Below are 18,565 nucleotides of genomic sequence, written 5' to 3'. Positions count from 1 at the left end.
AGCCAAATATTCATAATAGCCAAAAAGTGGAAACAACCCATTGTCCACTAACTGAAACTAAAGTAACTAAAACGCTGAACAAAAATTATGCAAAACCCTCAGACTTCCCTCCCAATGCCACCAGGAATGACGGGATGTGGTCCATTCCAGGGCCTTAACATGAGACCCCCACCCAGTTGGCAGGAGAAGGGGAGCCACGAGGACCCCTGCATGGGCAGGGCATGTTCCTCCAAGGCAGCCCTCCATGCAGACCCTCTTTTGCCCCATCTGTGAGTGAGTGAGGCACAGAGTGGTTAAAAGGCTACCTGCCCAAGGTTGTACAACTGCAGGGGGACAATCAGGAACCCAGGATTGTCCTGCTGGAAGCCAACGTTAGCCCTCAGGACACACAGAGATGCTGCTGGGCCTGATGTCCCATCTGGGGCAGGTTAGGGAGCCAGAGCCTAGACTGGTCAGAGCCACCCCAGGCCACCTTCAAGGCATTCTATTGCTGCTGACGCCAGAACTGAGGCAAACAAAGTCATTACAAGGGAATGAACTCATTATTAAGGTCAGGTAAGGTCATTACCAGGTAATGAATTGCCCCCCACAGAGCCACCTGCCCCAGGACAGTTCCTAGGGAACACCTGGGTAGCCAGAGCTCCCAGGAGGCCACGGCACAGTTCCAGGGCCTGATGGCAGGGAGTGTTCAGGGGCAACTGTGCGTGTGTCCAGCCCCCACAGGAAGCGCCGGACCCTGCAATAAGACCCGGAGCAAGTCACTTCCCCTCTATGGCTCCTTGTTTAAATGAGAGGCCACCTATAGCTCAGGGCTCTGGGCTGCAGGGTCTCCCAGAATAGACAGACCGGCCCTCAGGCCACAGGCCTGCACTGGCCACTGCACCTCCCAGCCTCTGTCACCGCTGCGGCCCTTAACCATTTCCTGGCCAGCAGTCTCATCCTGGGCTCTGACAGGTGGGGAAACTGAGACAAGGCAACAGGATGCCAGACGTGAGACAGGAAGAACTAGGCCAGAACTGAGTCCTGAGCCAGGGCTCGAGCCAGACCTGCTGGCTTAGTGGGCAGAGGCCCCACTGTGTGACCTGTACTTTGGGGGCCCGAAGGGTACAATAACCAACCGTTCCTTCCTAAGAACCCAGCACCCCTGGGTCCAGGCCCCAGCCAAGCCAGCCTTACTCACTTGCCCTCCAAAGGCCCAGCCAGTCCAACTCCAGGAGCGAGCAGCAAAGTTACAGTAGAGGATGGGCATGTGCGCATGCTCGGGAGTCTGTGCCTAGGGCCAGGATCCCTGACCAGAAGGGAAAGCACAGCCCTCACCCTAGACCCTCAGCCCAGACTGCCCTCCTCCAAGACCAGCTCTAAGAATAACCCCACCTCACTGGGGTGAGCACAGAGGTTCTGTCCTGCTCACCCCTTGCGCCCCTCCCTAGTGCACCTCCTCTCCACACAGACCCTCAGAGCCTGGGGGGTGGAGGGAACATACTGCTCAGCCAGCTTTGGGGACCTCGACCCATCTCTCTCCATCTCCTACTTCACAGAGAACCAGGCGGGCCTAACTTGGTGTGCAGACAGCTGGAGAAAGACTACTTGCCCTCAAGCACCTACGTCCCCTCTACCTCGTGGGGTCACAGGACCTGGGAGTCTGCATTTCCAGGTGCTCCCCTGATGACTGAGGCTACAGGAACACCTGCTGCTTCCCTGCCCCCTCTGCGGCCACCAGAGCTTCAACATGCAGAGCTGGCCTGGCCCTGCCTGCTGAACTCTCCTGGCTCCCAGCTGCCCCGGGCTCTGGGCAGTAAAACCTCCTCTTGAGGTGGCTGCCAGGGTTTAATGGCAGAGTGCAAGGGTGACGGCAGTTATGTCACATGGAGGGACTGCCCCCCTTCTCTGGCCAGAGGCAGAGCCCCAGGACTTTCTCTCCTTTGCCCTGTGGAAGTTAATGAATGGCAAGACTGCTAATGGCCTAAATGCACAGGGCTGGGCTGGGGACCGTCCCAGGAGCTGGTGGCCTCCCCACCCCCAGCAGGCATGATGGAGTGGGGAAGGAGCTGGGCCCTGCTCTGGGCCCAGGTCAGCTCCTCCGTGCGTGGGGTTGTTGGGCAGGCTGCGCTGTGAGGAGCTTCCACGAGGAACCTGAAAGCAGGCCTGTGTATAGCCACCTCCCCTACACACACACACACACACACACTGGCCCAGCAGCTCTGTCTCTGCTTCTTGCCCTGTAAGACTATACCTACCTTGGCTGTGACTGGCCAGACTCAGCAAGGGCTCCCCAGCCATCTCCCCTCCAGTCCTCAGTTTCTGCCCTAGCCCCTCCGTGGATGAAGCTTGAGCCAAGTCACCACAACTGACTTCCTGACCCTCACTGCACCTCAGGGGCTCAGGGTTGTGGTGACCACACCTGCCTGTTAGCCCCTCACCAGCACCTCTGCAGCTCTCTTCAGGACCCCCAGTGGCTCCCAGGCCTCCCCCACGAACTCTGCACTTGCTCCTGTGTAATACATCGTCTACCCGCCCAGGGCTTTGGGACCCTCTACCACAAGTCGTGACCTCACATCTGCAGCCCCCGCAGGAACCTGAACTCCTCACTGCAAAGGCTTTGTTCCTATCAAAACCCCATCAGCCTCCCAGTCAGAGACAACAAAGCTCCTGTCTGCCTAGGCTGCTGGTGCCCTGGCGCCCACCCGAGCTCCTCCCAGCGATCACAGCTCCATCTGCTGGTCACCAATTCTGGAGTCTCTCCCACCCTCCCAGCCTCCTTGCTGTCCCCTCCTGGGGATTTTAGGGGTTTCCTTCATTTCACAGATGAAGACTCAATTTGGGCTCAGAGAGGGCAGAGCCCGAGGGTCAAACAGCCTGGCTCCAGCAGGCTGGGGAGGGAATCCAGGGCACTTTTGTCAGCAGTATTTTAATTACTGGGGGAGGGGCAGGGATGGTTAACGAGGCTCCAGGGATGAGCAGAGCCAGATGCTGGAGGTCCCAGCAGGCCAGGTGATGCAGCAGGAATGAGGGGTCTGAGGGGTTGACAGAGTGCCAAGTTCTCACCTCCCCTGTGCCTTCCAGAGAGACAGGGCGCAATGAATGAATGAACTAAAAAATAGAGGGGACCCAGGCTTCTTTACAATGGCTTGGGGACAGGGCTGCTAGCGAACAACCCCACAGCATTCCCCAGCCTCAATTTTCTCTCTCTCTCTCTCTCTCTCTCTCTCTCATCTGCATATAGGCTAGGTCCCTGTGGGTCCTAGGGACACAGGTCCCAGGAGTGTCTTGCCATCTCTCCTGGCAAGCCTGGATCCACCCCAGGTCCTCCCTCCCCAATTTGCTGGTGAGGCCCCAGGGCACCCAAAGTCCTAACTAGCCCCTAGGGTGCAGTGAGAACAACAGGCTGGGTGGGGGATATTGGCCTCCAGAGGGGCTCCCAGTGCACTGCGTATGACCCTGCCATGAGCATAGGCAGTGTTGCCTACGTGTGTGAAGGCACCAGGCACCGTGGTGAGAAAGGACGGTGCAGTGGTGAGGGGCTCCCAGAAAGGTGGCAAGGACAGGAAAGGCAGCAGGGATAGCCATAAGGGCCTCAAATGTCAGGCAGAGAGGTGCATGGGCTGCCCTGGTTGGGGAGGGGTGGGGTGGGGAGGCCCCAGTGCACCACGGACCCCCAACCCCAGACTCTCTCATCCATGTCCTCCTTCATCCAACATCAAGCGTGATTAGCATCACTGAGCACCGTGTGACCCAGCCCCGTGCTCAGGGCCCCTTCTGTGGACCCAGGTGGACAGAGAACAGACAGCCACTTAGACGGTGAGGGGTGCTGTGGGGAAGGGCCTGAGTTACCTGGTTGGTGTGGGGTGGTCAAGGAAGCTGCCCTGAAGAAGTGAGAGGAATGGGATCTGCCAGGCAAACGGAGGTGTGTGTGTGGGGGGAGGAGGGACATTACAGGTGGGAGAACTGGCCTGAGCAAAGGCCTAGACTGGTGGAGAAGGTTGTTGGGTTAGAGGAGGTTAGAAAAGCTGTGGCTATACAGTGTGAGACGGACTGGACTTCCAGTGCCTCCTAAGGGCGGGGCACAGCGGAGAGCAACGGGGACCCCTGAAGAGCTTGAATGGAAGGTGCCCATGACAAGGATAGTTCCTGCAGGAGTGTGTGGACTGTGGGGGACAGAGTGGGGAGATAACAGTGGCTTGGACTATGGTATGGAAAGAGGTCGCCCTAGCCAGTGAGAAGGCCTGCTGGGTCCATGGCCACACCTACCTTCCCCACTGTGATGGGGACGGTAGCTTCCAGCAGAGGATGTGAGCTGGGTTCCTTACTCCAGTCTGGGCGCCTGGGCTTCTGAACCGTTGCTCCACGTCCAGTCACCTCTGCCCAGAAGCAGGTCCAAGCCCCTTGTTGGGACCCACTGACAGAGCGACCCCACGGGCAAGTCCAGCATCCTCAAGCCTGCAGTTGTCGCCCCCCCCAGGGCCCCCTGGGGCACTACCCTTATGGGTCTCTGCCTTGCCGGGCTTTCCCGGGCCCCAGGCAGGATCCCCAGAGGCCTCGGTCATTCCCAGAGCATCCCAGGGGCCCTCTCGGTGTGTCGCCCGGGCCCCAGCGGTCGCTAGGCTGCGGGCTGGGACTCCGGGCAAGGCCAGGCTCTGGTGGCGCTGGCGGTGGTGGTAACTGCGTAGATGGCGACAGTGCCCGGGCGCCGGTGGGCCCAGGCGCAGAGCGCGTACGGCGCGAGCGAGGCCCTGCGGCGAGGCGCGAGCCGCCGGCGGGATCCCGGGCCACAGCCCAACGGGCCGGGCCCCGAAGAAGCTCGCGCTCCGGGCCGCCTGGCTCGCCTCCGGGACCAGCTCCGGACAGAGTCGGAAGCGCAGGCTGATGAGCCCCGGCTGCTGCGGCTGGTGGAGCGCGCAGGGGCCGCGGCGGAGGCCGGGACCAGGGCGGCGGGCCCCGGGGAGCCGGCCGGCGTGCGCAGCCGTAGCTCTGTGTGCTCAGTGTGCGGGGAGCCTTGCGGCGGGGCCACCTATCCGGCGGGCGTCTTGGAGGTGAGCGAGCAGCGGCTGCAGGAGGGCCTGGCGGCCGTTCGCACCGAGTTGGGCGCGGGGCTCCAGGCGCTGCGCGTGGAGCTGCGGGCTGAGCTGGACGCCTTGCGCGCCCTGCTGCCGTCCCCGCCGACGCCGCAGCCTGCCCGCCGTGCTGCGCCCCGAGGCCCTGCCCTGTTGCGGGCGCTCGGCACCATTAACTCCCTGGCCGCGGTCACCAGGCCCACCGACTACCCCTCGGGAGGCCTCGCTGACGGCAGTGCGAACCGGGTCCCGGTCCGGAACAACCTCAAGAAGGTGCTGGTGCCGTCCAGGGCCCCGCAGGGCGGCGGGGACTGAGGGCGGCCGCGCTGAGGATGGCTCAAGGCGTAGTGCTGGAGGTGTCGCTGGCTGGAGGGACGAATGGACAGATCTGTCCCCTCGTGGAGCCTGGCTCAGAGACAAAGGGTGCTCTGGGGTGTGGGTGGCCTGAGATGGCATTTGGAGAGTGTGTACAGCTCCGCGCAGCTGGCAATTACCTCTGGAGATTGACTCCCGGCTGGAGGAGGCATGGAAACCCTTTTTGGCCTTAGAATTGGGGAAGATTTGGGCCTGGAGTATGTCAGCCTTTGGGAGAGCAGCCGGGAGAGCCCAAGAGCCCGTGGCAGAAGGGACTCCTCTGCGTAGGGCGAGGGAGTTACAGGAAGTTACAGGCAGGGCCTCCATGCACTGGGATAGAGTGTGACCCACACACCATGCAGCAGACACCAGGAACACTTAGGTTGCTGGGACATTGTCACCTGGACATAGTATCACTCAAATCAGTGTCACCCCCAATATACAAATGCATTCCACAGGTCATCAACTGGACAACAGCCTGACTCTGGCCGGCTTTACTCTACTGACAGCCACACCCAGCCTCCCACAGGACAACATGGCCTGGACACAGACACATCTGGTCAGCAGCCACAACTGCACTCTTAGCTTTGCTTTGGACAGTGACACCTAGGACCCTTAGTCCTTCAGTTAGCCTCACTACAGGCAGTCACTGGGACACCAGTGTCTCTCCAGAAATCACCTGCACTGAGGCTCCATAGCCTAACGGTTTCACTAGCTGTCCCTGTAGCCAGGACCCACCCACCCAGCACAGCCTGCAATGGATCCTGGAACCAGCGCACCTCACCTCCTGGCCTCTGGGAAACATCAGCTGGAGTCTTCATTTATTTAATCGCTCACAGTGACCTGGGGTCGGTGCCAGCTCGTTTTAGAAATAAAATGTGTAACTTTAGGCTTTAGCATGTGGCGTTTCTAGAACCTGCTGGCTTTTCTTCTTCCATCTGACCAGGGGATTCAGACATAAAGTGTAGGTTTGTGGTAGAGGCGCCTTCTCCCTCTGAGCGGGACCTGAGGGCTCTGGAGGGGGCTCTGGGACTGGCTGTGTAGGGGTACGTGAGGGTTGCTCAGGGGGCTCCCTACTGCATAGATAGGCACACTTGAAGCCTCTGTGGGGTTAAGGCAGTGGTCCAGGCACCCCCCCACACACACACACACAACCAGCCACACGAGACCAAGGTCACTCTGTGCGTCGTTTATTGTGGAAACGAGTCTGAGTCTGGATCCTAGGGGCCCTGCCCGAGCAACAGGCTGAGCTCCAGGCCCAGCAGAGCCCCCAGAGCGAGGGCCTGGGGACAGGCAGGGGGCGGGGCTGCGGCTCGGATGGAAGCTCCGCAGGAGGCCCAGACCGTGCGTCCTCCGAGAGGCTGCTGCGGACGGAAGTTCTTGGTGAGCGGCACGAGGCGCGTGCCCGGTTGCCCAGTCTGGGGCACAGTCTGGAACTGGGCCACCTGAGGGTACGGGACAGAGATGGGTCAAGAAGTGGACAGACTGGGGTGTGGGAGGGAGGAGGGCAGCTCGGCCTGGGGAAGGAGTGGCGGCCCCACCTGCGCGCGCCCGATCGGTACCGCATCCTCGAAGACGGTCCAGAGCACCGCGGGCTCGCAGCCAGGCGTGGTCACTGACCCAGAGTAGCGGTAGTAGCGCGAGAGGCCGGAGGGGCCGGGCAGCAGTGAGGCCAGCGGAAAGGTCGCTAGAGGCACCGAGACCCCTGGTAGGGGAGGGAAGCAGGATTGGAACCAGCCTCCTTGGGCCCAGACTCCTCGGCTCCCAACCACTCCCAGCTGGGTGCGACCTACAGCTGCTCACCGCGTGTAGACACGTTCTTCAGGCTGGACACAAGGGCAGAGAAATTGGCGTTGTCAGAGTCCTGCTCCTAGGAGGGGCTCCAAGTGAGGGGCTTTGAAGGGGGAGTCTCCAAAGGGGTCTAGCGGAGACTCTAAGTGGGAAGAGGGTCACCCCCACTGACCCTACAGATCCATCGCTTCCTACTGGCCCCGTCCTCCCACAGAAACTTTAAATCTTATAAACCCTGTAGACCCTCTCACCCCTCCCCACCACTCCACAGGCTCACTCTGCCCCCTCTGTAGGCCCCCACGGACTCCTTTTCTTTTCTTTTTTTAATTGGGTAACTGTGTTTTTTCCAGGACCCATCAGCTCCAAGTCAAGTTGTTGTCCTTCAATCTAGCTGCAGGGGGTGCAGCCCACCATCCCATGCCGGGAATTGAACCGGCAACCTTGTTGTTAAGAGTGCGCACTCTAACCCACTGAGCCATCTGCCCGTGCCCCCCACCATGGACCCCTTTTCTGAGAAGCCCACAGAATCACACAGACCCACCCTTCCTCCCTGCCAGGAGTCCCGTGGCCCCTCCCTCACCGCCAACAGCACGGCCAGCACAGCCAGCCCATCGGGGTGACGTAGCGCCTCTCCCATACTCTGGTACCGTGTGTTCATGTGGATTAAGTGCATCTGCGGAGGCACAGACCAGGGGAGGCCTTCAGCTGCCTCCACTGTGCTCCCCTGGCTTTCATGGGGCGCTCCCACCACGCCACCGCATGCCCAAGCCCACCTCCATGGGGCGGCGCTGCCTGTCCAGGCTGTGCTCAGAGCCCGCTTGCCCAGGGCTCCCCCAGTGGAAGTGCAGCTGCAGGGCACGGTAGGCAGGCAGTGGCAGCCCGGCACCCCGCATCTCCAGGCGGCTCTGTGGGCCATTGTCCACACGGAGTAGCACTGAGGGTAAGGGAGCACATGACACCCTCTCTGTTTCCCCCCACCTACCCATTAGGTGTCCCCCTCAGATCAATCTGCTCCCTGGCAGGGTCTCCCTGGAAAGAGGACACACTTAGTGTCCAGGCCCCTCTGCTGGCCAGCAGGGTGGGACTCCACAGACTACGGGGGAAATTCCCACCCTGCATGGAGTCCTGACCCACCACAGCTGTATGTGATTGTGAGTGGCTGTGACTACTTCTGGGGCGTCCTGGTGCCTGACTCCTGGTTCTCAGGGACAATGACTTATGGCTATTGGCAGGGGGTCGTGACCTCTGTTGGGGGATGTGTTGAACGATGTGTGTGGAGGTTCCTGTGCTATTTGTGGAGATATTGATTCCTGTGTGTGTGTTTGCGGGGAGGGGTTCCCATCCTTGTGTAGAGGTACTTAACCCATTATGTGGTTTCTGACCTCTGTGTGGCGGGTCCTTGACCCATGTATGGAGTCTCATCTCCTGTATGGGGTCCTGATCTGTGTGTGTGTGTGTGTGTGTGTGTGTGGAGGGGGTAGAGCCCACTCCCTGCAGAGGGTTCCTACCCCTGTCTGAGGGGGTTCCTGACCCCAGGGTGCTGACCTGTATGGCCATCATTCTCTAGGGTCCATGAGCCTGGAGGTGCTGAGTTGTAACCTTGGAAGATGAAGGGTCCAAGGGTGGGGTCCCGCTGGACCAGCTGAAGGTCAATGTTGATGGGGGACTGGGCTGGACCTCCACAGGCAGGGGACAGCTCCTTCCAGTGGGTGGGGCCTGAGGGCACAAGATGTGGGTCTGTAGGGGGTTAGGGAGGCAACTTGGGGGTACATTGAGGAAGGTGGCCCCTCCTCCCCCCACCCCCCACATATCCGGAGAATAGCCCAGTTCTCCTCCCAACATGGACAGGTCACAACTGTCACCGCCCCTAACCTGGCCTGGCCACAATGTTTGCAACGGTCTCACACAGGCAGGTGCCACCTGACGAACAGTAACCTGCAGGCAGACTGCCCCACAGAGAACAAGAGTGGAAAGGTCTCCGGGTACGTGGGCACATCCCCATACTTGAGAACTCCACCTCCTGCTCACATGTGGGCTGGCCACACGCCAGGCTTACAGAGCCCGCTGAGACGAGCAGCTGGGCCCCCAGGAGGACTGGAGACCACAACAGCCATGGACATGGACGCACACTAAGAGGGACAGTCACATACATGCTGCCTGGTGCCTGGTCACTGTGGCCTAGGACTATGTACAGAAACCCACAGAAACCACAGAGGCACGAGTCAGACTGCCTTTTGGTCATGTCTGCACCAGTCTAGTGGCCACAGGAAACAGACCAATCCCACAGAGCTTCCCACAACACTCTGAACTCACCACACTTTGGGTCCTGGGAGTCATAGCACCAGGTGCCTGCAGGACAGTGGGCAGGGGACTGAGCTGAGCGACGGCCACCTGGACCGCCTCCCAGCTCCTTCCCAGACAGGGTCCAAGAATGGAAGCCCACAGTTTAGGTCGGGGGGCGGGGGCCGTGCAGACCATGCTCTCCTGTGGCCCCAACCTCAGTATCTCCTCCCCCAAAGAAACTCCCCAGTACCAGGACCTCAGGAAAAGATGGGGTGAGGGGCGTGGGGAGGGGAAAGCAGTGGCAGAGTCTTGGTGCTCACCTTCTGAGTCTGCAGCCACCACCAGCCTCATGGTGAGGAAGGCGAGTGTGAAACCAGGTGACAGCATGGTGTGTCTGGGGACTGCCCCGGGGCCAGGGGGGAATGGTGTGGCTAGGAAGGAAGGGCTGGAAACTGTGGAGGCTGGTGCTGTGAGGCTGCTATATACTTGTTAGTGGGGTGGGCTAGAGGCGTGGCTGCACTCTGTGGGCTCTGGGAAATAATGGTAGGAGGGGCGGTGCCCAGGCAGGGCCACCAGCCAGGGACCAGGGAGTTCTGGGCTCAGCAGGCTCTGATCCCAGGGCTGTGTGCCAGCAACAATCTCCGGAATTTCCTGGAGCTAAACGCTTTACATGGATCTTCTCATTAATCCTTCCTGGAAGGGAAGCTATAAAGATGTCCATTTACAGATGAGGAAACGGAGGCTGGGGACCAGGTGTGACATGCCAAGGCCACCAGCAAGGATGGAAATTCAAGGGGGAAGGCCCCTTGGATCTCAGTGTCCTTGACTTGAGGGGTTGGGGTGGGTAGGGCATAGGAGGGGGGTCCTTCCCCCTCCTCTGTGGGCGTGGGACCCCACCAAGACAACACATCCTCCTACAGGCACCCCCTGCTGAGTGTGAGATGGAGCCCTGCTTCTGGCCACCCCTTTGGATGACCACCCCAAAGGGTCTCCGGGAAGTGCAGCCCCACCCCCTTCCCGCAGCCCAGCTGGGGACTCGGTTTCTTCAGCAGCCCCGGAGCAGATCCCAGGCGGGAGCCAAGCCTCATTTCCCTCCCCTGGAAAGTGGGGCTCTGATTTCTCTGCCTCTCAGTGTGGCCGCCAGGAGAGAAGGCGGCACTGTCTGGAAAAACCTCTGCACCAGTGCGGGTGTGAGCCCTGGCAGGTTGAGTGCATGGAGTTGGGGGGTACCCCTGGCACTAGCACCTCTTTACAGTCTCCAAAGGGCTGGGCTTTTCCCACATTGGGGAAGGGGGGCGGCCCTACCCAGCCCCAGGGCACTGTCCGTGGTGCTGACAACACCCAGGGTGCACAGGGTCAGCCCACCGCCCTACCGATGTGTTCAGGAATGAGGGGCCGCCTCCTTGAAGCTCTCATCCCTGCCAAAGGAACCACTGGGACCTTTCCTGACCCTGAGCCTTCCTTCTCCCAACTGGCCAGAAGGCTGGATTAGGAAGGCGAGCAGGAGGACCCACCAAGGCTGAGTCCCTGGGGTGCCCTCTTATCCTCAAATCACCTTCCTGGAAATTAAAGGAACCACTGAATGAGAACAGAAGGGACAGAGGGGTCTCAGAGCCCAAGCTTGCTCCTGGCTTCCATAGGTGGCCTAACTCCCGCCCACCCATCTCCTCACCCGTACCTCAGCCCCAACTTGGCTGGAGACTCCCAGCCCAGCCTGGGTCACACCAAAGACAGACCAAGTCTCGTCCAGAACACAAATTTATTTGGCATTTGGATGAAATGGTTCTCACAGCATCTTAAGGATTAGTGCCAACCCAACCAAAAATAAACCCAAACTAAAAACCCTTAGTGAAAGGAAAACATAAAAAACAGGCATTGAGACAATGTACAGATTCAACTCCCACCTCCACCAGGAAGGTCAGCTCCTGGGGAGGAGGCCCCGCCCAAGAGCTTGGCCTATCCCTCCGGGGGCTTAGGGGGCTCAGTGTACGTGGGGCAGGGGCATGCCTCTCACAGGAGCACAATCAGATTTTACAGAAGGCGGCGACTGGATGGGAGGCTGAGGACAGCTGGGCAGACCCAGCTTTCCCCTCTCTCCTATCACACCGCCCTCCAGCAGAGCTCAGCTCCCGAGGCACCAACTCCTAGAGACACAGTGCGCAGCAAGCAGCCTTCTGCCCAACCTAAGGATGCCAGTGGGCTGTACACCCTTGGACAGAACCGGCCAGTCCAGAAGCAGGCCCCTCTGTAGCCTCCATGGTCTGCCTGCCTCAGGTCACCCTCTCCTCAGTGCCTCCTGCAGCCTGCCCTTCAGACCCCGTCTCATGCCAGGCACTCTGCTCTGTACACATGGTTCTGAGGCCTAGGCCAGACACACTGGGGTTGGGAGGGACCCTGAGCTATGGGGGCCAGACCCTGTGGGGCTGTGGGGGCAGTCATTCCAGAGCAGACCCACTCAGGTTCCTTCTCCTTCGGAACAATGCCTGTGACTGCTGCTCTGGAACTCAGCTGCTCTGTGCCCAGCACATGCTGGAGGCATCACACGCTTCCTGCGTTGTCTTTAGCAGTCAGCGGGGGGCACATATGCTCAGGACACCATTCTCAAAGAAGTATCAGCCCTTTGGCAAAGGGGGCCTCCTGCGGGCTGAGCCAGGGACAGGCAGTTCAGTGACAAAACTCACACCTCCAGCCAGCTCTGTGGAGCAACTCAGGAATCTCATTCCGTACTGGAAGGATGATACGTGTTTCTAAACAGAGTGTGAGAACACGCCCAGAACTGGACTGTGCCACCAAGGTCTGTCACCACAAAGCAGCACGGGAGGGCCCACCTTTACGTCAGCCCTCCCCCTGCTGTATGCTGGTCTGGAAAGGCTGCAAGGGGGACCAGGAGCAGGGCTTCGCACTCTCAGATAAGAGGCAGAGGCGCAGACCCAGACATGCCTCAGTGCCACCCAAGAGGCCATGGCCAGCACAGGAAAGCGAGGCACGAGTTCCCAGGTACTGCCACCACGTGCAAACACTTGGACACATATGTACACACACACAGACACACACGCACACAAAAAAAGATCCAGACATTCAACGTAGAAAAGATATGGATGTGCTGAAAATCGCACAGAACCCGCAATCTCCAAACCTCAGAAATGCTAAAAGCCCCATGTCAGGAGATAAGACCACTGCCCAGGAGCAGGGAACAGGCTCCCCCTGTCAAAAGGCCCTCGGGCAGGGAACCCAGCATCCTGTGCAGCCGAGGACAGGAAGGTGGCATGCAGCCACCGGGCACTCGGTGCTAGTGGTGGCGGTGGCGTGCAAGAAGTGGACTCTAGGAGATGGACACAGCCCGGGATGTTAACTTCAGCCACCCCTCCCCCCAAAGAAACAACCCTTTATGGCACAAATAAGGTGGGGGTGTGGGCAGGCCAGGTCTGGGGGCAAATTCAACAGGAGGGGGGCTCCAGAGGGTAACAGATAGGAGCCAGCTTAGCCCTCAAGCCCCAGCGGAGGGTCCAGGGCCAGGGCACCCATGCATGGCTAAGGACCTCAAACCCACTCCAGAGCTGCCTCCTGGGAGAGCCATGCACAGCAATGCTGGGGAGAAATCCGACAGGGTGGGGCCAGGGCCTCCTGGCACAGAACTGGGCTTTGCAGAGCCCAGCTGGAAAGACAGTGAAGAGTTCAACCTCCTTCCAAGCTCCCCTTTTCAGGGCGTTGGGCACCAGAGCCCCAGGCCTGCTCCCAGCCTGGGGCAGGGTCACCCTCGATGTTCATAGCTGGCCCTGTGGGGGACGACCCCCAGAGTAAGCACTGTTACAACCTCCAGACACATTGCCCAGACAATCCTAACAGTCCACAAGTACCCCGGCACCTGGAAGTGCCCTCCTGAACAGTGGGCAGTGAGGTGTGCCCTGGCAGCCGGGGCTCGGTCACTGGGCGGCAGACTCCTCTGGACGGCGTGCTGCAGTGAGCAAGCCCACCAAGGTCAGGGATGATTTGGTCCCCACCCAGGCCCCCAGTGCCTGCTTTGTTCCCTACTTCTAAAATGTGTGGTTTGAACAATCTTTGTTATTCTTCTGCCATTTAAAAAGAAAAAGTGACCCAGAGCTATGCATGTTTTTGAAGCCCTCAAGAGACTCGGTGCAGTTGCTCGCTCCCTCAGGAGGTTGGTGCAGTCTCTACACGCATGTGCACACCTTCGTGGGGTGTGTGGCAGTGCAGCTGGGTCCAAGCTCTCGCAGGAGCCCTTCAAGTCTCCATGGGGATCAAAGTTTTCTTGACAACAGACAGGCGCTCCCTGCCCCTCAGGGCCACGGGCTGGGCATCCTCTACACCACGGTATTGAGGGAACTGCGGCTATGGCGGCCATTCCCTGGCAGCGCCTCTGTGGCTGCGGTGCTCCCGCTCTGAGTGGGGTCAGGGGGCACAAGCAGGGCGCTACTGCTGTCCGCTGAGTCTTCCAGATCTGCCAGGGAGGCCCCCGTGGTGGGCAGAGGCTGCTCCAGGCGCCGGGGCGATGCACCTTCACTGTCACCATCCCCGGGGGATGGCGGGCCAGTCTCTGCTGGCTCAAAGGCATCGTCTGCAGGAAGAGACAGGGGAGTCAGCAGGGCAGTAGGCCTGGCATAGGGACAGAACCCGGGGGCACTCTTTGTGCCTGAATGTTTCCACCACTGCTGGGTCTCTGCCGTGCTCAACCCTTACCCTCACCATGGTGGCGCGCTGCTGTGGTGCAAGGGGCAGGTGGACAGCCATGAACAAGCCCTGGTGTGTTGTGGGGGAGACATGCTCTGACAGTCAGCAGAACAAAGGGAACCGGGGGAGGGGGGAACTCTCAGACTCAGTGGGGGTCAAAGCAGGGCTCACATGGTGTCAGGCAGTTATTGGGCTGTGGGGGAGGTGGAACAGTGTTCACAGCCCCAGACCAGGAGCTGCAGCTGAGATACGGGAATGAGAACATGAGCGCACAGGAGCTGGGGCCAAAGCAGGGAGCCCTGCCAACTGCGCAGGGGTCTGCAGAGTTCAGGTCTGACAGAGGCTGTGTGGCAGCCGCGTCCTTCCGTGTACCTGCTCCTTATCACCACAGGCTCCCCTTCAGCTCAGGGCCCGGGCCCGGAATGTCCCCCTCCCCTGGCCTATTTCCCAATGCCCAGCAGTCCTGCCTTCCTCCCCGGGACGATTTGCTTCTCTGCAGTCTGGTTTATGGAGGCACCAGGCCCCATAGTCCCCCAGCAGCAACCCTGGCAGGAAGCTCATTCTACCCTGGCCCCCTTGACAGCAGATGGTGACAATCTGTTCCGAGGGCCAGGGTCAAATCCAAATCTCTCCTGCCCACACAGACCACACAGGACTGGTAGGAGATGACCAAATGAACAGACAGGACCAAGCGTCATTGCGCCATCCTGCTGCACTGTGTGGGCATGTAAGGAGCCAGCTGTCTCGGGGAGGGGCACAGCCTGCGATGTATGGCAGAGGTGTGTGTGTGTGTGTGCTACAGGGTGCAACACAGAGTGGAAACGGGGAGACACCTGCACTGCACACCAGGGACAGGGACAAGCCAGGCAACGGGTGAGGCACCTGAAATTCCTTTGCTGCACAGCCCTGGGAGGAACAGACTCAAGAAATCAGCCCAGCATCACAGAACCCATGTCACAAAGCTGCCTTAGGACACGAGGGAATGTCACGATGGCATCTTTTCAGCTCACCACACATGCACACACAGCTGGCTCTGGGCCAGCCCTGTCCCGACTGTCAGCGCCCAGTTCCCCAGCTTTCCATAGAGCTTGGCTAACCACTGCCAGCAGTCACTTGCAGGTGCAACCCTGAAAAGTCTGCCCACCTACAGGTGGCAGTTGCACATTAAAGGGAAAACCAGAGAGAACAGAAGGCTGGGAAGACGTGGGGTTCACAGCCCTGTGCACTGGGGGGCCCCCTGGGCCTCGCCCCACAGGCAGGGTGGTTGGGGACAGGCTGCTCCCTCTCCCTGTGGGGGAAGCACCTGTAGGGTCGTAGAACACGCTGTCGGGGTTGATGGAGGCCTCATAGGGCGGAGGCGGGTCATCAGGCTGGTCGATGTCTGGGTACTTGTACGCAGTGTAGGGGGGCGGAGGGTCATGGAAATGGAAAGTCCCGCCTTCTCCATCGTCAGAAAGGTGCAGCGGCGTGAGGCCCGTGCCAAAGCCGTCTGGGCCGTAGTCAAAGCCGGGGATCCTCCGGCCGAGGTTGAAGTGGTGCACTGGGCAATCAGAGTGAGAAACTAGCAAAAGCGCCATGTTACTTGCAGACACCGTGCTCAGCTCCTGAGCGCCGCCCCCCGCCCAGCCCAGGGCGCTGGACATTCCAACTCTCAGCTGTGCCCAGCTGCTCACCTGTCAGCCCCATCAGGTGCCCACAGGGGAGACCTGGAACGCGTTCAGGCCCCATCCGTCAGTCCATCCTGCCCCTCACCCATGTACAACCACGACAGCCTGCTACTTCTGCTGCCAGCCCTTGCCACATCCCTCCAGCTCTAACGTGTTTCTGGGTGTCTAACCCACGAGTGTCTTGGAGTTCTGCCCACCCTGCAGCTCAGTGAAAATTGAGGAGGGTCTTGGGAAGAACCAGGCTGGCTCACAGTGACGCGGGGGCCTTCAGACCTGACCTGGGCTTTCTGGGAGGCACCGAGGCCGCTACCCAGAGCCAGCGCAGCCCCTCAGTGTTCTTCCTATCTCGATTCTGAATCCTCCCCTGCCTGCTTGCACCTGTCCTGCCCAGCCCCCCATGGGACGGGGAAGTCCTGACTTGCTCACTGAGACGGGTGATTTCAGAAGCTCTATCGGGGGCATGGACCGCTGCAGGCAAATTGGACTGAGGAGGATGAGCCCTACTCTCAAGGCTGCCTAGGGGCCACGGGCATCTGCTGCTCCTTTTCCTGGCAGGAGGCCCAGGGTCAGCTGGCACTGCAGGTGTACCCTCCCTCCACATGCCCGTGGTCTGATTTCGGGTCCCTCGGAAAGCTCCTCCAGTGCCCCAGGTGTGTGCTTAGCCCAGGAGTAGGTGGGTGGGTGGGGCAGGGGTGCTCGGGAGCCATGCTGGGCACATGCCTGGGCACACACCCTCCATCATGTCCTCCCCTTCCTGCTTCCTGTGCCCCCACTGCCCCTGGGGGCACACCCCGGGGCCAGCCTGCACTGTGGCCATCGTAGGCAGGGCCTGGAGCACTCACGGTTTGCTCCAATCAGGGACTCGATGCGCTCCCGGCGCCTTTGGCGCAGCCGGTGGACCATGAAAAGCAGCAGGGACAAGATGAGGAAGGAGGAGATGCAACTAACGATCAGACGCATCCCACTGGCCATGGAGTCGAACAGGCTGTTCCCATCTGTTTGTGGAGAAGGAAGGAAACCCGCCGCCCTCAGAAAAGGAGGCCTTGACCTAGATGCTGTGCTATGAGAAGGCCGTGGCCTTCGACCACCGTATAACTATGTGGACAAGGCAACCCGCTTCCCAACTCCATCTGAGGACAGACGGCAGAAACGAAATAGCTCAAAATCAAGAATGCTGTGATGACACCACAGGAGAGAAGCAGAGCAAGGGCCAGGAAAAATCTTTTAATATGACACGGGTGATGCACCCCTCCCCCTGCTTCACACATTATGGGGGCCCCATCTTCCTGGTCAGAGGCCACCTGGTCTCTCCCTGGATCGTCTGTGCTGGGTGACTTGGCACCTTCCTTCAAGAGCTGAGGGTGTCAGATGCCTGCTGTATGAAAGTGCCCAGAACTGCCAATGAGCAAGGAAGCTGTCTTCTTCCAGGATTGGCATGTCTGAGAGCAAGCGAGAGCCACTCTGTAGGCCCAGGGAGACGCGGCGACCCCTGCAGAGGCCATGCACCCTCCGTCCTTCTCAACAAGGCATTTCTGAGTGTCCAGGAGACAAACTGAGAACGTGTCAACGTCTCTGTCCTCATTGGGCTTCCACGCATGTGAGTAATGTCATACATGATTCTAAATTACGTGAAGTGCCCCAACACGACGGAGCAGGGTAACAGGATCAAAGGTGAAGAGCTGAAGTTCTGTGAGGCAGTGGCAGGGAAGGCCTTCCCACAGAGGACACGGAGAAACGGCTCGGTCGGGGCTGCGTCTCCGTGTTTTATTCTCATGTGACAGAAAGCCACTGGGGGTTTGGAGGGGGGAGTGACAGCTCCTGAGGGGTCTGGATCGGGAAGTACCACACAGCAGACGGGCTGCAGGAGCATGGGAGTGTCGGAGAACAGTGAGCAGGTGCCTGCAGTACCCAGGGGAGGAAATGACAGAGGCCTGGACTGGGAGGAGTGACAAAGCTGAGAAATGACAGCAGGATCCATTCTGCACTTGCATTTACATGATTCACCGATGGGCCAGGAGTGGCTGCAGCGAGCAGCAACAGCTGGGGAAGGACGCTCAGGTCAGGGCCTGGTTTTACAAATGAGAGTCAACCATAGCTGTGAACGAGCCTATCTCCTCAATCTTTAAATCATGGCAGAGAAAACACCCCTCCCCGTCTGAAAGCAGGCCTGGGCACACACGGGAAGGTGAGTACTCACACTCACACACTGACCTTCACTGCATGGCACGGAGCACCAGGCCCCAGAAGCACCCCACCAATGCCACAGCCTGGCCACACCTCTGCTGGTGAGTGTGGGGGTGAGGCACCATGGGGCTGTCTGTTCTGCTCGCCCAGAACACTGTCTCTGTCAATCTTCCCTGGAGGCCCCTATGCTGCCGTCCTCCACCCATCCCTACTGCTGGGGTGGGAGCCCCTGGAAGCCACAGCTGGAGATTGACAAAAGGTGCCCAACAGGACTGTGCCTCTGGCGCCGCCCCGATTTCTCACCACAACCCTCCAAGGAGGACTGTCCCTCTACAGAGGGAACTAAGGCTCAGCAGAGCCATGTGACTGGCCCCGGTTCAGACCTAGGCTCCACCAGGGTGCTCCCAGAACCCTCCTCAGCACCCAGCAGTGCTCACCTGTGGGGGCTGGGGTCACCTGGAGCCCCACAGGTAATCAGGGGAGGAGGAGGAGGAGGATGTGGCCTCCGCTGGGGCCTCAGAGTCCATTTACAGCCCCTGTCTTCCC

At 59.8% G+C, this 18,565-nt stretch overlaps 3 protein-coding genes across 10 annotated transcripts in view; 1 reads left to right on the top strand and 2 right to left on the bottom strand.

Annotated features, from left to right (window-relative positions):
• Nucleotides 1–4,313: 4,313 nt before the first annotated feature.
• On the top strand, nucleotides 4,314–6,429 carry FAM246C (family with sequence similarity 246 member C). Its single transcript, XM_074321217.2, has one exon. The coding sequence runs from the start codon at nucleotides 4,668–4,670 to the stop codon at nucleotides 5,364–5,366; it is 699 nt and encodes a 232-aa protein (XP_074177318.2). The 5' UTR covers nucleotides 4,314–4,667; the 3' UTR covers nucleotides 5,367–6,429.
• A 150-nt stretch (nucleotides 6,430–6,579) lies between these two features.
• LOC109433686 (carbonic anhydrase 15-like) lies at nucleotides 6,580–10,222 on the bottom strand. Of its 5 annotated transcripts, none has more exons than XM_074321684.2 (8): nucleotides 9,800–10,222; nucleotides 9,510–9,545; nucleotides 8,742–8,933; nucleotides 7,970–8,130; nucleotides 7,738–7,869; nucleotides 7,209–7,275; nucleotides 6,947–7,110; nucleotides 6,580–6,850 (listed from the first exon to the last, which is right to left on the bottom strand). In XM_074321684.2, exons 1-8 carry the CDS (start codon nucleotides 9,864–9,866, stop codon nucleotides 6,626–6,628), a joined length of 1,044 nt encoding a protein of 347 aa, XP_074177785.2. In that variant the 5' UTR covers nucleotides 9,867–10,222; the 3' UTR covers nucleotides 6,580–6,625. The 5 variants fall into 5 exon arrangements, with proteins under 5 accessions (XP_074177785.2, XP_074177787.2, XP_074177786.2 ...); XM_074321686.2 differs by having other exon boundaries at nucleotides 7,209–7,269; nucleotides 7,777–7,869; nucleotides 9,800–10,205; XM_074321685.2 differs by having other exon boundaries at nucleotides 7,777–7,869; nucleotides 9,800–10,180.
• Nucleotides 10,223–11,219: 997 nt separating this feature from the next.
• Nucleotides 11,220–18,565, bottom strand: part of DGCR2 (DiGeorge syndrome critical region gene 2) — a 79,397-nt gene continuing 72,051 nt past the window's right edge. For all 4 annotated transcript variants that reach the window (XM_074321681.2, XM_019710130.3, XM_074321682.2 and 1 more), the window contains 3 exons: nucleotides 16,678–16,830; nucleotides 15,472–15,708; nucleotides 11,220–14,055 (listed from right to left, as the gene is read on the bottom strand). In XM_074321681.2, the coding sequence (XP_074177782.1) occupies nucleotides 13,802–14,055; nucleotides 15,472–15,708; nucleotides 16,678–16,830 (644 nt within the window). In that variant the 3' untranslated portion in view covers nucleotides 11,220–13,801. The remainder of the gene's footprint in view (nucleotides 14,056–15,471; nucleotides 15,709–16,677; nucleotides 16,831–18,565) is intronic.

The sequence above is a fragment of the Rhinolophus sinicus genome, chromosome 9 (genome assembly GCF_057876585.1).
Source record: "Rhinolophus sinicus isolate RSI-liver-muscle chromosome 9, RSI-T2T, whole genome shotgun sequence".
NCBI lineage: Eukaryota > Metazoa > Chordata > Mammalia > Chiroptera > Rhinolophidae > Rhinolophus > Rhinolophus sinicus.
Note: the sequence above shows the minus strand (reverse complement) of the source record. Positions and strands in the feature narration are given on the sequence as shown.